The sequence below is a fragment of the Hibiscus syriacus genome, unplaced genomic scaffold (assembly GCF_006381635.1).
Source record: "Hibiscus syriacus cultivar Baekdansim isolate YM2019G1 unplaced genomic scaffold, ASM638163v2 tig00109957_pilon, whole genome shotgun sequence".
Classification (NCBI taxonomy): Eukaryota; Viridiplantae; Streptophyta; class Magnoliopsida; order Malvales; family Malvaceae; genus Hibiscus; species Hibiscus syriacus.
The window spans coordinates 953,428-970,787 of NW_024062539.1; the positions used below are offsets into that span (position 1 = coordinate 953,428).

Here is a 17,360-nt window from a genome sequence, read left to right on the forward strand (position 1 = left end):
TTCTTGTATTCTATCAACTTGGAGTCTCGAGTCATCCATTCCCCGCGAAGCTGATAAATAACCAGAGCAGAATCGCCGAATACTTCCAGGCTTTTAACTTTGCGCTCAATTGCAGCTTGAATACCTAAGATACATGCTTCATATTCCGCCATATTGTTAGTGCATTCAAAGGCGAGCCTACTAGTACAAGGATAATGATCTCCCTCAGGTGAAACTAGTATTGCCCCAATTCCATGTCCCATAGCATTAGAAGCGCCATCGAAGTTCATTTTCCATGCTTCATTTTTCGGAGTATCTTCTTCAGTAACAAATATACTCATCAAGTCCTCGTTCGGAAAATCAAATTTTACTGGCTCATAGTCTTCTAATGCTCTGCTTGCCAGGAAATCTGCAATAGCACTCCCTTTAACTGATTTCTGGTTCATGTAGACTATATCAAATTCGGACAACAACATTTGCCATCTCGCCATCCTTCCAGTTAGAGCCGTTGATTCCATCAGGTACTTTAACGGATCCAGTCTTGATATCAACCAGGTAGTATGATACAACAAATATTGTCTCAGCCTCTTAGTAGTCCATACCAAAGCACAACACAGCTTTTCGATGGAGGAGTATCGAGTCTCACAGTCAGTGAATTTCTTACTGAGATAGTAAATAGCTCGTTCTCTTCTTCCAGTTTCGTCATGTTGGGCCAACACACATCCCATTGACTTCTCAAAGACAGTCAAGTATAAAATCAATGGTTTGTTTGGGATTGGTGGCATCAAGACAGGAGCAGTAATTAAGTAACTCTTAATTCTATCGAAGCATTCTTGACAACTATCATCCCATTCTCCTGGGTTTTGCTTTCTCAGTAATCGGAATATTGGATCACATTTCTCGGTCAACTGAGAGATGAATCTGGCAATATAATTTAACCTTCCCAGAAAACCTCGTACTTCCTTTTGCGTTCTAGGGGGAGGTAATTCCAAAATTGCTTTAACTTTATCAGGATCTATTTCTATCCCATTCTCACTGACTACAAATCCCAATAACTTCCCTGAAGTAGCTCCAAATGTGCACTTGGCCGGGTTAAGCTTGAGCTGGTATTTCTTTAATCTTAAAAATAGTTTCCTTAAGACTTTTACATGTTCTTCTCCAGTTTGTGATTTGGCAATCATATCATCCACGTACACTTCTATATCCCTGTGCATCATATCGTGGAACAACGTAACCATGGCTCTTTGATATGTTGCCCCGGCATTCTTAAGTCCAAAGGGCATCACCTTGTAGCAAAACGTACCCCACATTGTCACAAAAGTTGTCTTTTCCATGTCTTCTGGGTCCATCTTAATTTGATTGTAACCTGAGAAACCATCCATGAAAGAGAAAAGAGCATGACCAGCCGTATTGTCAACCAAAGTATCGATATGTGGGAGTGGAAAATTATATTTGGGGCTCGCTCGATTGAGATCCCGGTAGTCAACACACATCCGAACTTTGCCATCTTTCTTTGGAACTGGCACTATGTTTGCTACCCATTCAGGGTACTTGGCCACTTGTAAAAATCCAGCATCGAATTGTTTCTTCACTTCTTCCTTGATTTTTAATAGCATATCTGGTCTCATTCTTCGAAGTTTTTGCTGAACAGGCTTGCATTCCGGTTTTATTGGTAGCTTGTGCATCACAATGTCAGTCTCCAACCCCGGCATATCTTGATAAGACCAAGCAAACACATCCCTATATTCCCGAAGAAGGCTTATAAGACCATCTCTTATTTTTGGTGAGAGTGAAGTGCCAATTTTAACTTCCTTTATATCCTCTTCTGTTCCCAAATTTATTGTTTCAGTTGTCTCTTTGTGGGGCAATATTTGTCTATCTTCTTGCTCCATCATTCTAACAAGCTCAGAGTTTAACTCACATTCCTCTTCATCTTTATAACCTTCAGATTCTTCGAGACACATGTCATTTTCAAAATCAATTTGTGGTTCAAAAGTATCATTACTCGAACAGTTGATATCTGAAGACCTGCGAATCAAAAGGAGTATATTTGGCTGTGGACAAAAATTTTTTCTAATATTTATCAAGAGAATAATTATCAATAAAGAATAAAGAATACTCAAGAGATGAATAAAATACTTGCTAAGATTAGAATGAAAGAAGAACACTGTTTCATTAAAGCAATGACAAATAACAATTTGTCCTTTTACAAAAGCCCTATTATATTTGGGTCAAAAGGAGACAGATTTGTTATTATGCATTACTTTGAAAAGTACTTATAGAACACAGGGAGTTCTTCAACAGTGTAATTGTTCAAAACATAGCCAGGAGGACACGGACGGATTGATGCCAATGAACACTCTCCAGTAGACTCTTCTATGATAACGTTGATGCTCAGGCTTCCCAATAAATCTTCAACAAATTCTGTATCTTCAATATCCCCTGACTGTTTCAGCGTGTCAATCACAAATCCTCCAGACACAAAAGATTTGGAGAGTGGTGGAATGACCATGGGTCCCCAAACAAGATCTTCTCCCTTTACTCTTGCCTTCCTCCTTTCCTTAAGCTTTTGTGCATCCTTGACTTTATCATGGTACGTTGGTTTGTATCCGAGACCAAAATAATTTCTTTTATGAACTGGAGCCGACCCTTCAGTGATTCCTTGCAGTTTATTTCCCAAGCCTTTCCCTACCTTTGCTCCTCTAGCTAAGGTCTCCTTTAATTGCATCTTTGTATTTTTTGAAAGATGTGGAATGGGAATTCTTTTGCCTTCAGAAATAAAAGTAGCATTAACAAATTCCAAGGACTGGAAGGAGGACTCTAATGCATTTTCATCTACCCCTACATATGGTGCATCTGTAGTGATAGAGGCAATGATGTCTTCTTCCGCTTTGATGGTCACCAGAGTCCCATCAACAATGAATCGGAGCTTTTGGTGAAGGGATGAAGGGACTGCCCCAGCCATGTGAATCCAGGGTCTCCCTAGCAAGCAACTATAACTCGGATGAATATCCATGACAACAAAATCTACTTCAAATGTTGTAGGGCCAATTCTGAGAGGGATAATCATCTTCCCCATTATCTTGCGTTCTGTCCCATCAAATACCCTTACAGCATTGCCACAAACCCTCATTTGTGATACATCCACAGGAAGTCTATTTAGAGTGGCGAATGGCATAACATTCAAGGCCGATCCGTTGTCAATTAACACACCTGAGACGATAACTCCTTTGCAATGAGCCGTAATGTGTAAAGCCTTGCCCCTGCCTTTTCCTTCCTCAGGTATTTCGTCATCATAAAAATAAATAAAATTATCTGCATTAATATGATTTACCATCCTGTCCACCCGTTCCACTGGTATATCCTTCCCTACAAAAGTTTCATTCAGCACTTTGATCAGAGTATTTCGATGTACTTCCGAATGCAACAGTAGAGATAACATTGAAATCCGCGCTGGGGTCTTATGAAGCTGTTCCACAATATTATACTCGCTGTGTTTCAGAAACTTTAAAAATTCCTGAGCCTCCTCAATCTTAACAGGCTCATTCAATTTATCATCAGGATCTTTAATAACCACATCTCTTGCTTTATCAGCCTTTCCAGGAGCATAGCATCTTCCACTCCTGGTGAAAAATCCAACTTCAGCAACCTCTTCCTCCTTACTCTCAGGAGTATTAATTTGGCATGTATAGTCCCAGGGAACACTCTTGTTACTCTTGTAGGCAAAAGGCGCAGGGGTTTTGATCACTACTCTAGATGTTATACTTCCACTGCTGGCCTCGTAATTTGGTTTCGATATGACCAGGACAGGCTTTTATAAATTCTTTTCAGCTTCCCTTGAATTTTCTTCAGAAGCGCAAATATATCTTTCATTCTCACTCATTCTTTCTACATAGAACTGCAACTCCTGCTTGTTCATTAATTCTTGGACTATTTGCCTGAATTCTTGACAGTCCTGAATTTGATGACCATTTTCACCATGGTATTCACAAAAGTTTTCTGTCTTTTCCGTTGAGCATTCATTTCTAGGGCTCAACAACCCTCTCTCCTTTATTTGAGCATATACCCATTTCAGTGGTGTTCTTATTTCTTCAATTCTCGTTTTAATTTTCTGATTTTCCTCAATAGCGTTCACTCCCTGATTCTGATGATTTGGAAGCGGGTTTGCAGCAACACAGGGTGCTTCAGAATCATTAAAGGACACCACCTTTCTCTTGATCAGATCTTCAACCACTCTTTTGAAAGCGAGACACTTTTCAATGTTATGTCCTCTGAGATTTGCATGATATTCGCATGTCTCATTTTCGTTGAACCATTTTGGATAAGGTGGTTTAATTGGATCAATGAATTTTGGTGATACTACGTGAGCTTGGACTAATCCATGGAAGAGCTCACTGTAAGTCATTGGTATGGGAGTGAACGTCATCCTTTCATTGTTATGCTCGCGCTTAGTCTCTCCTGAGATGAAGAAGAATTTCCCATCTTCGGCTTACTCACAGAGAAATTTACATTATTCACCTCTCCTTCTTTCCTTTTCACATAGGGTTTCTTTGCAGGAGTTTGGCTACTGACAATCTGCCCCTTCTTTAATGCTCTCTCGATCATCTCTCCACACATCACGATATCAAAGAAGCTCTTAGTGGCCACTCCTAACATATGATCAATATAAGGAGATTTTAACGTATCTATAAACATGGTTATAAACTCCCTCTCAATAAGCGGTGGATGCACCTGAGCGGCAATATCCCTCCAGCGCTGAGCGTATTGTCGGAAGGTCTCATTATGCTTCATCTCCATATTTTGGAGAGTAACACGATCAGGCATCATGTCGGTAACGTGTTGATATTGTTCTTTAAATGCATTGGCCAAATCCTTCCAAGACCCTATTTTAGCTCGGGTTAATTGGTTATACCATCTGACAGCTGACCCCGTCAAGCTGGCCTGGAAACAGTGAATTAATAGCCCATCATCCTTCACGAATCCTGTCATTCTTCGACAAAACATGGTCAAGTGAGCAACAGGACAAGTTTTTCCATCATACTTTTCAAATTCCGGCATTTTGAACTTTGGTGGTAATACTAGGTCTGGCACAAGACTCAATTCCTCTGCATTCATTCCGTCTTGAGAACCCTGCTTTCCCATTTCTTTAAAAAACCCTTTGCACCAGTCCTTTAAATGCTCTGGTACTTCCGTTTTAGGTTTCTCCATTTCCTCAGGATCTACATCAATATACTCATAAGGACTGTTTTGAGGGTTAGTCGTGGCCATTTGAACCTTTACAGCTGAAGACCCTGCAGGATGTTCAACTAGCTTTTCAGGTGAGATAACTAGTCTCGGGGTAGACTCCTACCTAGAAACTTCAACAGGGGCAGCGCTTGGTTCTTTAACTGTTTCAGTACGTATCCCAAACATCTTGGTTATCATCTCATTCATCATATTAGCCTGGCTTTGCAGGATTTGATCTATAATTGACTTTTGTGACTGATCCATCTTTGCCTGCCATTCTTGTTGTATTCTTAGTAAATCTTCTTGCATTTCTTTCTTTAATTGATCAAGCTTGGCCTCCATGGCTCTACTTCGCGTGTGATAAGGATTGGAGTTCTTACTTGCCAGAATCGTCTGTCACATAACCCTTCGGAAATTAATTTTATTGTTCTTTTAAATTCGAATGCATATTATTGGTAATGTGCTATAAATGATACATTTTATTGGTGATGCATTATAAATGATGAATATACTTATGCATAATGAATGATGCAAGTATGAAATGCAAAAAGGCGTTGACCCCAGCAGTAACCATTCGGAAATACTTTCATTGGATAAAAAGTTTCACTCATTACAAAGGAGTTCTATTACATATAAGGCCTAGCCCTCAGACTCAGCTCTACAATTTCATTCATAATGGCGATGATCTCCCTTGTATATTCAGAAACCGGATTTGTGCGCAGTTGGATGATCTCCGCTCTATTGGCTAATTCGTTCATGTACCGAGCCACTTCACCCATTTGAGCAATAGCTTCCCCCATCATGCGCTCGCGTTCTTCTACCAAGGATCGATAGTGCTCATATGTATTTTCCCATCCCTTATTGATGCGTTTGATTTCTTTTTCTAGACTGGTAATATGAATTCGGCATTTCTGGAGTTCACCTTTCAATTCTCTGATTTCCTTCTGGAAGGATTTGTTTTCTTCAAGAGCAACTCTTAGGTCCACTGAAGCGGGAGGAACTTGCACTTGCAGAAGGGATTGCTCAAGGTTCGATACATGAATTTTGAGCTCATCATTCATAGCTCGAGATTGGTTCATCTCATGTTCGAATCTCATCTGTAATTCTCCCATTTCTCCCGTGAGCTCATCTACTTGCTGACTTTTTGTCGAGAATCTCTGCATCCATGATCCAATCTCTGCTTGCTTTCTATCTAGGATTCGATTCCATCCCTGTCTCTCAGACCGCATCTCTTCTTTCTTTTGCTTTCTTTCTTCTTCGAGCTTTAAAATTCTTCGATCTTTTTCCTCAAAGTCCTCAATTATACTGTTCATCTCAGTTTTTAACCCCTGGACTTGATTCTTTTCTTCTTCTAATTCTTTCAGGCTGACTTCTTTTTCTTTATGGAGTTTTTGAGCTCTACGAGCCTCAGCTTTATACTGCTTGATCAATTCCTTTTTATCGGCTTCTAACTCGCATACTTTTGCTTTTCCAGCTTCTATCTTCTTGATCTGACACTTGTTCTCAATTTCCAGACTTTTGATTCGCCGTCTTGCAGCTGCTAATTCTCTGGATCCAAGTCTCTTTCTCACTTGCTGCACCCTTTGATAATCTTTTTTTAAGTCTTCTAAATCGGCTTCCACCTCCTCTTTCCGTTCTCTCATCATTATAAACTGTCTGGCATGAAATTCAGCCTCGATAGTCAACATGAAGTTTTCTCTCTCCATCTCTTCTATTTTCTTGGAATCTTTAGCCTTTTCCATTTCAAACTCAATTCTTTGGATTTCCAGATTCGAAGGGATATTTCTGATTTGTTCTTCTATCGACCTTGATCCCTCTCCAGAGGTTAAAGGTATTTTATCATTTATCCTCTTGATTCTCCAGGCTTCATAATCGGGCGTCAAGATAACATCCGCTCCAACCACTTTAGTCTTAAAAGTCATCCTCCAAGAATCAGCCACATCTTTGATTTTCTTTCTATAATTACCTTCTTTATAATCAAATTCAGCACCAGTCAACCCATGTGTCACGGGAACAAACTGTCGGGCACCGTACTGTCTCAATATCAACAAAGGAGCGTATCCCACTCCTCCCCACAGTCCCAGTAATATAATCCAGTCCAAATCTCCACACTTGAACAAGATTTGTGTATGCATCAGCCACGGTGTTCGCCATGCTATGTTTTGACTTTGTAGATTCCGGAAGAAATCAATCCATTGATCTTTCTGAGATACTTCAGGCCACTCCTTCGTAAGGTACTCAGCAACAGGAGAATAATCTTTCAAAAAACGGTTATAGTTGACTTTTTCTTCCTTCCAGAAATGGCTTCTGATCCACACAGTAAGCAATTGAGCACAACCCATAAAACGACCTCCCCCCAACCTTCTACATATATTCAAAGATCGAAAAGTTTCAGCAAGAATTGCATGGACTGGATTCACCTCTCTTCCTAACTTCTCAACCAAATCGACTACTGCTAGCTCAATCAATCCCAAACATTTTGGAAAGATTACCAAACCATATATACCCAAAGCAAATACATCTCTACGCACGTTTTCATCTACATGTGCTTCAGCTATCTTTTGTAAGTGAGACCACGGCACTCCCTCACTTTCTCCCTTGCGTTGCAAACGATCATTCACCCATTTGTCGCTTGTGCCCGAGATCTTTGCAAGCTTTGACTTAAAAGAAGGCCCTTTTATCGACCGGGAGTAAACTTTGTCCACTTTAACGCTTGTCAAATTCAACAGAAATTGGTATTACTCGAGGGTTGGAGTCATGTCCTCTCGGTTGAATGTGAAACAACTATAGGCCGGATTCCAAAACTGTATTATGCTTCGTATGAGAACCGGGTCTACCTTCACGTATATCAGATGAAATATATCCCCATAAGTCTGTTGAAAAGCTTGCCTCTCAATAAGATTCCAACTTTCCCAAATGGTTTTCAATCCCTGAAGCTCATTCTGTTTTAAAGAAGCTGGTGTATAATCAGACAGATCCGACACGTAGTTCCCTGATAGACTATCTCCCTGCTCTTTCTGCTTGGCCTCGGACCAGTTCCTTACATCTGCTGGATTCACTTCTTTGTTTAGGAAACTCCTTTCCATCGTGAAAGTCTTTCCACTTTATCGATACTCACAGATCAATCGCCTTTTCTAATGATATGTCTATGCAGTATGAAAAAAAAAATAAACAAAACAAACAAAACAGTTAGTCAAAACAATTGCATAAATTTAACATAAAAAGATAAGTAAAACGGGAAATAAATCTATTCTATTTATGCATTATCTACCCGAATAATATTCCTCAAAAAGGGTCCTACCCAAACATGCTCTCTACCCTCCTAAATTAATTAAATTCTAACTGCACCTAAATTCTATTTCACATGCTTTAACAGAATAAATCTATTCTACACACTCAAAAATAAATAAATAAAATAAAATAAAAAGGTTAGAGGGTTTCTCCATTGTGTACGCCTATTTTGGGTACCTATTGACGGACCGAGGTTCAGTATGACTCTACCTAGTGTGACCGTTCTATGGTTCACTATATGCATGGTTTCAGCTCTAACAGGAAAAAAAGGAACTCGAATTGTCCTTGATGTCAGTGCCCCCTTGGGCTACCAAACCCTCAATCCTCACCCATTACAGGTTTCAAACGGACCGAGTTCAATTCGAGGGGATTCACGGCCTTATACCCATACGAGGAATAAATTCCTACAAAGGTATAAGGTATGTATCCCATGGGTTATTTGCTAAAACTCATACGAAGAATAAATTCTTACGAGAGTAAAGCAATCACCCTAACTAATTTGGATCAAAACTCATGTCTAGAGCTCATGTTATGCTAATGAAAGTGATGTGTGTGAGGAGAAACAAACAAACCTTTGACTCAAAAACAGGGAAAATAAAAAATAAAAATAAAATAAAAAAACACCTAACGAGAACTAAGAAATATCTGGAAAAAAATGAAAACAATTAAAATGTTAGTATATAAAAATAAAGAGATAAAATAATACATAAAAATACAATAAATAGATCATAGTTTTACTAAAGATTCGAACTTATAATTTCCGCCATAACGACCATATATAAGCGACCGACAGCCTGACTCTCTAGATCTCCCCAGCAGAGTCGCCAAGCTGTCATAACCATTTTTTAAACTATTAAGTATTATTTATTTTAAAAAAATTATGACTTATATTTGGAAAAATTGGGAAATTTGTATTGATTTGAATAAAGTTGAAAAGAGTCGCCATCGACCTTTAGGTCAGGTAGGTCAAATACCTAAAAACGTCTTTTAAAAACAATTTTAAGAAAAATAGTTTTATAAGACAAATATTCGGTCTACGTTACCAAAGATTCATTTAAAACAGATTCGGGAGTCGGTTACGTATAGGGAAGGGTAAACACCCCTCACAACGCCCAAAATCGGTACTTAGTCACTTATATATAGTCGTAAATGGTGGAACTTAAAATTTGAAGCTGAAGTAAAAATATGATCTATTTATTGAATATTTGTTAAAATAATAGAAATACTTCAATTGGTAAGAAATCTTAAGATTTGCAATCCTCCAACGGGAAAGCTATCTCATCATTTCTTATCTATAAAGTATATTCCATCTTTGAATTACCACTAAATAATATTGACATGAGTAGAAAATAAAATATGCTTAATTTATCTAAAACCTGTATCGTTAATATTAATATAACAACCATTAATACAATAAAAATTATAAAAAAAGAATGATAAATCAATTATAATTTATTTATTGAATATTAGTTAAAATAAAAGAAAAAAAACCCTTTTCTCGACAAGAAATCCCGAGATTTGCAATCCTCCATCGGGAAAGCTACCTCGTCTATTTCTTACTTGTAAAGAATATTTTCTCTTTTAAAAAAATATCGAAAATTGACATAAAATACATCATATTTATTTTTCCAAAACATACATCACTATTAAGATTCAATGAAGAAATAATAATAAAGATTAAAATTTAAATATTAAACAATATGAACATCAAATAAAATAACAAAAAATAGAATAACAATAAAAATAATTTCTATAAGCTCGTAAAAGCAAGAATTTGCGTTTTTTCATTCTGTTTGAACGTCGTATAGGATTGCATCACTTCGACCAAGTGATACTTTCCACGTCCGTTCTATAAAAGACGTTCTTGAAAGTATTCGAATAAATGACATTAAACATATTAATCATTAAACAAACATTTGAGATTGTTCAAAATATCAGCTCTAAGTACATACATAAATATATGAAGATCGGAATATGTTAAATAAATATATACATGATCCTAAAAAATTAAAATATATTATTATGCATATAACTATTCGATATAAAAAAAAATCTAAATGTTTGGTAAGTATATATAATACACGCATGCATGCATGTAATAAAATGTATAGTACAACACTATATACAGACTACATAACATTAATATATATATATATATACAAGTCATGGATATATTCAAATATATGTACATATGTAAAAAACTAATATGAGAATATAAAATCCTTAAACGAGACCACAAATAAAGGTAATTACACATATATAGTAATTAAGAGGGCTAAAAGATATTAATAATAACTTGTAATTCTAAACTGCAAATCAATAACAAACCGGGACAATAATCAAATATATCGAACAATATATGACCAAAAATGAGAATAAACCACAAAACAATATCCAGGATTAGAATAAAATAAAATAAAATAACATGCCATCATCATAAACTTGACCAAAAGCAAAACAATGTAAAAAAAAGTGATTGAAATGCATTAATGAAAACATACACTACCTAGATAAAAACAAATTAAAGTAGGATGGCTGAAATTCAAATATGAACATAAAAATACAAACGCAGATGAGGATGGAATTATAACATAAAACAAATGGAAGCTCAAAATATAAGAAAGTAAAAGTTCATTAATGACTAAAATTAAAATGTTACAAGATGAGGACCCTTTTGACGCGATTAAACCATACACCCAACACATGGAATCCTAGCATCCAATACTGTGTCGTTCCATTAAGTTGCTATATACCACCTTAAAATATTGGGAACCCTATTTTCAATTCTTCCCCCCTCCATCCGTTCTCTACTCTTCCTCTCTCATTTTGCCTCTGTTCTCCAACAAACAAAAAGAATGGAACCCCAAAACCAAACCCCAACCAACACAAGACCCTTACCTTCAGAGATGAAAGGCTCTTGGTCCGGTGAAGCGATGATCAACACTCCTTTTTTTTGGTAAGGATTTTTTTAGTTCTCTTTATTTTTATTTTTTTTTCTCAAAACCCGAATCCCCTCTCTTTGATGCATGTTGATTTTTAAATCCTTCTTTTTGGGTGAGATGATGAGGTCTATGGATAGGATTTGATTTCTCTGATTTGGGTGAATAAAGTCCAGATTTTTCGGGATTTTTGGGTGTTATTTTAATGGGTTTTTAGATTTGGGGTAAGTTTGATACACTGTTGATGACATTTGCTTCACTGTGTGACCAGATTGCTGATGACGACCGGCTCGGGATTCACCATCGACGCCTCAAGCACGGCTGGGAGATGGAAGGCCAACGACTGTGGCGGTTGGTTGTTAGATGATAGCCTTATGGTGAATTAGGTTCAGGGTTTGGCTGATGGGTGAGCTTATTGGGTTCTTGGTGGGCTTCGAGAATGGGCCTCGAGATTGGCCTACAAAAATATGTATATTGTAAATAATAATAATAATAATAATAATAATAATAAATAATAATAATAATAAATAATAATAATAAAATAAATATAAAAGACCCGGACAAAAACGGGTGTCTACAATTTGTATTAAAGAAAAAAAAACCTTTGAAAGGAGTTTGATCAAGTCTGTTTAGAGAAAATTGAAAGGATGATCTCAACCTCTGATAGTGAACAAAGATGATTTTAAATACAAAAGATCAATACCTTTTTACCCTCTTATGTATATTCTCAAACGTGCACTTTCGCACCATCCGAATAAGGTTATTTCCTCCTACTTTCTCTAAGTCTTCCATGGATACTGAAAATTAAAAATTTTCTTGATCGTCAACTCCTTGACTCTTATAATGGTTCTTCTATTATCTAGTGCGTATTGCCTTCACTTTAAGAGTTCTTTTTTTCTTGAAATTTAAAACAAAAATATGTTATGGTTTTTCTTCTCATCTTTCTTTTTATTTGTGTTTTCTCTAAATAGAGAAGAGGAAGAACACAAACTTTTCGATTGATTTATTTATGTTTTTTAAGGGAGAACCAACAGTTCATTGAAGTTTTTAATTATAAGATTTAAATTGGATTTAAATATGTGCTCTTTGTATCATGTTTATAGCTGTTACAAATATAAAAAAAAAATGTCATCAATTATTATAGATATCAAATTTGATTCATCATGAACAACAAACAGCCCTTTCCAAACTACTGAATTCTTTAACAGAAAGGCTAAAATGGAAGCATCCAACATTTTACACACATTGATCCAGTACAAAAGGCTCTAAGAAACAACAATAGAAAGTATGAGCAATTGCTATTGGGAATTTATCATCTTCCATAGGCTATCACAAGCATCAAAAGCACTCATCTTTGATGGGTCAAATTCAAACTTCTTTATCACCTTTCTATCTCTATCCACTATATCTGTGATAAAGTTGAATCAAGGAGAACCCCGTAAAAAAAGAACTTTGAAAATGTAGAAGGAAAGTGAGAAAAAAGAAATGGCATTCGGTAAATAAAACAGGATGAAGAGGAAAATAATATTTTATCATAAGGATACGGCCTGAGATTTTGGATTGATCTTCCATGTCTGGAATAATATTAGTTATAGAGGCATACATCGAAAGCTTCCTCCTGCAAGATCAAAGAATAATGATTCATTTGCAAACTCTAGGCATTAACTCAGCAAATACGACTTGGGAAAGTATAGTAGCCATTACAACACTTTTTTGGACTGAGAAACTTTAGGATGGATACATCAGTTTTTGTCACAAGGAGATTGAAACCTTTCAGCTCGTTAAAGGGTGACAACTTAGACTTGTTAAAGAGAGACCCAGATCTTTTAGGTACTTTCATATAATTACACTCCCCGTTTTATTATTTCATGTCTCTTTAAATAAAGACCAGTCTTATTACATAAAAGAGGAAATCTATTCTTAGACCAACTAAAAATAAAATTATAATTAAGAAAGGAAATAAAACCACACCTAAGCTTCAAATAGAGAATCGAAATTAACTAACAGCCTTCCCTAAAATAGTTTTGGCCCACAACATTACTCCTCCCGTAGAATCTCCACGAGCTCGAAATCAAGGTAAACTTGGTGAAAGATCCCTTCCATTATTAATAGTCGTAACTGATAAGGGTCATGGGCCTCCGAAAATTTATTCTCATTCATCGACACACCATGGAATACATCTCTTCAAAATTCTTACCAGCGTTCACAATTAGCAAAAATACATTAGCAAGTTTAAACTCATTAAACTTTTTTGATATAGAGTTGAACTTTTTTTGGATTGGGTTCAAAGAAAAACATGGGTTGTTGGATATAAGTTTAGAAAGGGTTGATAAATAAGATAAGTGATGTTGGTTGTTACTGCCACAATGTTTCTTAAGATGGGTTTAGAGGAGTTTGTTGCACAAGACAAGAAAAGAGACCGGTAGAGGCTGCTGTGGTTTGGTTTTGTCCATACAATGGATCTACCTTGAGTCTACAGTAGAGTTTCTACCCTGCTTACCAGCAATATTTTATCCATTCCTTCATGAAGTTCCTATAACAATTGGGTTTTGGTTTCAGCAATACTTTCACGAACATGCTGCATCGTACAATATTTCATTGAAGGGAGATTGACACCTTTCAGCTCATCAAAGGGTGACAGAAACATTCGGGATCGTTAAAGAGAGACCCTAATCTTTTAAGGTTTTTGATATAAATTCTGCCTCATTATATTATTTCATATGTCCCTTTAAATAAGGATCAGTCTTATCACATAAAAGAAGAAATCTATTATTAAAAGGGAAACAAATAAACTAAAATAAAAGCATAATTAAAAAAAGGAAACAAATCAAGCAAGCTTAAACCTTAAATCGATAATAGAAACTAACCAACGGCCTTTGCTAAAATAGATTAGGCCCATAACATGTTATTCCAAATAACATCTGTTAATTTCAGACAGCAAGCAGTCATGTGAATAATAGGCATATACATATTTTTGCTAAATCAGTAAATCGTTTATTAAAGAGCACTGAAAGAAAAGTTTGCAGCGATATAACAAACAAAACTTGCAGAACAAGTACCGAGCCTTACAACGATACTCTAGTCTTGGTTTTTAAAGGTGCAAGGCACACCGAGGCACAAAAGGTCCTGGAGCCTAGGCGCAAGGCGCACGCCTATCGTAAGTGAGGCACACTTTTTGTGCTAAAATGTTTTATAAATTAATTTAGAACATATCCACATCTATTAATTCCTGGTTCACTCCCAAAACATTTAATTTCCTCCCCACACTATGTTCCTTTGCTATTGTTTATTCCCTCCTCAAGAGTCGAGCCCTATTTCTACCATTTACAAAACCTTATCTTCCAAAACATTTCAAAACAATTAGGGTTACACACTTACACTATAACAAACTAATGGTTGCATGTTTCAACTATGTGAAACAATAATTTGTCCACACAAATTAACAAAAGAACAAAGAACAGTAACACCCATCCTATGGCAACATTGTTATTATAATTATATTATATTATATTTCAATTATAAAAAAATTATTATAATTATAAAAATAATTATATATTAATTATTTATCTATATATTAGATAATTTTTTATATAAAGAAGGGTGATGGGCATAGGCAGTAGCATAATATTTATTACATTAGTTTATTATAATAGATCTTATTTTTATTAGTATAAAGAAAGAATAGAAAAGGTGAGAGGGCATAGACGGCAGTAAAGTATTTTTTGTTAAAAGCAGGCAAAATGTGAAAAAGTTATAATGGGCTTGGGCTGATTTGATTAATAGATTAAGTAACTTTAAGTATTAGGGTTAAGATAGGAAAAAAAATGAGTCTGCCCTAGCCGTTCTTCACCACTGTTCTTCTGCCGCTATTCTCCTATCTTCTTCTTTGACCTATTCTAGGTTTTCTTCCAAAAGCGCACAAGCGCTGCGCCCGGCGCGCGCCTCTCATATGCCGCTTCACCCAGACCCAGGCGGGCGATTTTTTTGGCCGAGCTCCCTCAATCTAACACATCAGAAAATGATTGGCTTCCCTCAATACATAACAAAACAGAACTGAACAAAGAGAAGAGATAGCCTTGTCAATCTTAGCAAAACCATACGCCAAATCCCAGGGTCTGAAATTAAAATTGACATTCCAAGTTTCATTCTTTGAATAAGCCATGTTCCTTGCCTAAATTCGTTTCAACATATGTCAACAGAGCAGATAGATCTCGGCTCAGACCACCACACAGACTCCTCAATCAAACATCACCAATCCCATTTTGCATTAATCCACTGCAATTACCTAAACTTAATCAAGAACAATTTCTCCTAATTCCATCAATACCCTTCAAAGATTAACACTTTCCTAGCCAACCAAACACTCCGTATTATCGCAACACAAACCGACCACCACCATTCTCTAACACCACAAGACACTGAGTCAATACAATAAAGCAGGAAGGCTGGAACATTTTTAGGAAAAGCAGCCCACAATGCCCCACCAATTGAAAATTCCACAATATCCAACCAAGAAGCATATGCAAGGAAATCAAAGTTCAAAAATGCAAGTCAAGATATTTCTCTTATTTTTTTTCTAAGAGACATATTCATGCACGGAACAGCTACCAGCATAAATACAACCAAATATCAATCCCTATATAAATAGGAGGTCGTGAACTTACTGTGCTTTGAATTTGTCTAGCTCAAATTTCCTCAGCTTTTTCTTCTGTTCTTCGCTAGAAATCCTCTGGCGCTCCAGCTCAATTATCTCATTGCCAATAGCCGTGTTCTTAAAAAAATAAGATTTAACAAATAAATAAACCAAAGCCTTAAATAATATCTAAAGAAAAAATCCGACAAATGCATATACTTATCTAAGCTCCTCCTTGAGTCGAAGTTCTTTTTCCAGTTCCTCTTGGAATTCCTTATGCAGATGATCCATTTCAGCAGCATCGGCAACCTCAGACTTTGCCTGCTCTGTTTTCTTCTTGCAAGCTTCGATCTTTTCTTCATATTCTGCTTTTTTAAAAAAACAATAAATAGAAAAAGAAGGAAAAAGATATTCCTTCAATTTCATCATTTTCCTCTTAATTTATGCAGGAATAAATAGAAGTAAAAAAGGAAAGAGACCTTGAAGCAACCGATAAATCTCCTTGGAATCAGAGTCGCAATGCGAGCGGAGATCGTTAAAGTGCTGGAAACACTGCGTTATGTTGCTAATGTCCCTTTTATCCTTCAATACCTCCACCAGATCGTCGCTATAAGATATCAGCTTCTCCACGTCGATCATTCTCGAGGATTCCTCCATTTTTTAGGGTTTCCCTTTCTTCAAGTTAGAGCTCCAAAAAAGAAAGACAGTTCTGCAAGCTTTCTAGAAAAAAGGAACAGGGAAAGGCCTTTGTAACTAGATTTCGAAATGGGATCTAATGGCTAATGAGGGATACACATAGAGGCGGCCAGCAGCGGTGAGGAAGCCCCGTTGAAAGGGAAAGGTAGGTCAAAAAAATCTTTCAAAATTTTTTAAATTCTTTTCGTTTCACAGAACTGAAACCTTGATACGAGATCTATACCCACTCAATAGATTCTTTTTTAAATTAAGCCTCAACTATATATTCAATCATACAATTATTGTTTTGATTGTTTTGGTCACTCGAATCTTCTTTTTTTCAAAAACATATTTAAAGTGATGCTTTATTTATTTCGATCAATCACAGTTAAACAACTATTGATGCAATAATTTCTTTACTCAGCTATTGATATAATATTTTTTTACTTTATTAGTGATGATATGTTAATGTCATTGTTAATTTTATAACCACGGGTAATCAAAATAAATTTTTTATTATGATTTTTAAAAATTAATTACATGAGTAATATAAAATTGTAGAAATAATTGGATGATAAAAAACGTTGTTTACTCTTTAAATTAAACACACATCAAAA

At 36.1% G+C, this 17,360-nt stretch overlaps 1 protein-coding gene across 1 annotated transcript; it reads right to left on the minus strand.

The window, feature by feature from the left end:
* Positions 1-12,550: 12,550 nt before the first annotated feature.
* On the minus strand, positions 12,551-16,987 carry LOC120211080 (kinetochore protein SPC24 homolog). Its single transcript, XM_039209702.1, has 5 exons — positions 16,548-16,987; positions 16,292-16,433; positions 16,100-16,201; positions 12,980-13,053; positions 12,551-12,843 (listed from the first exon to the last, which is right to left on the minus strand). Exons 1-5 carry the CDS (start codon positions 16,723-16,725, stop codon positions 12,734-12,736), a joined length of 606 nt encoding a protein of 201 aa, XP_039065633.1. The 5' UTR covers positions 16,726-16,987; the 3' UTR covers positions 12,551-12,733.
* Positions 16,988-17,360: the final 373 nt, after the last annotated feature.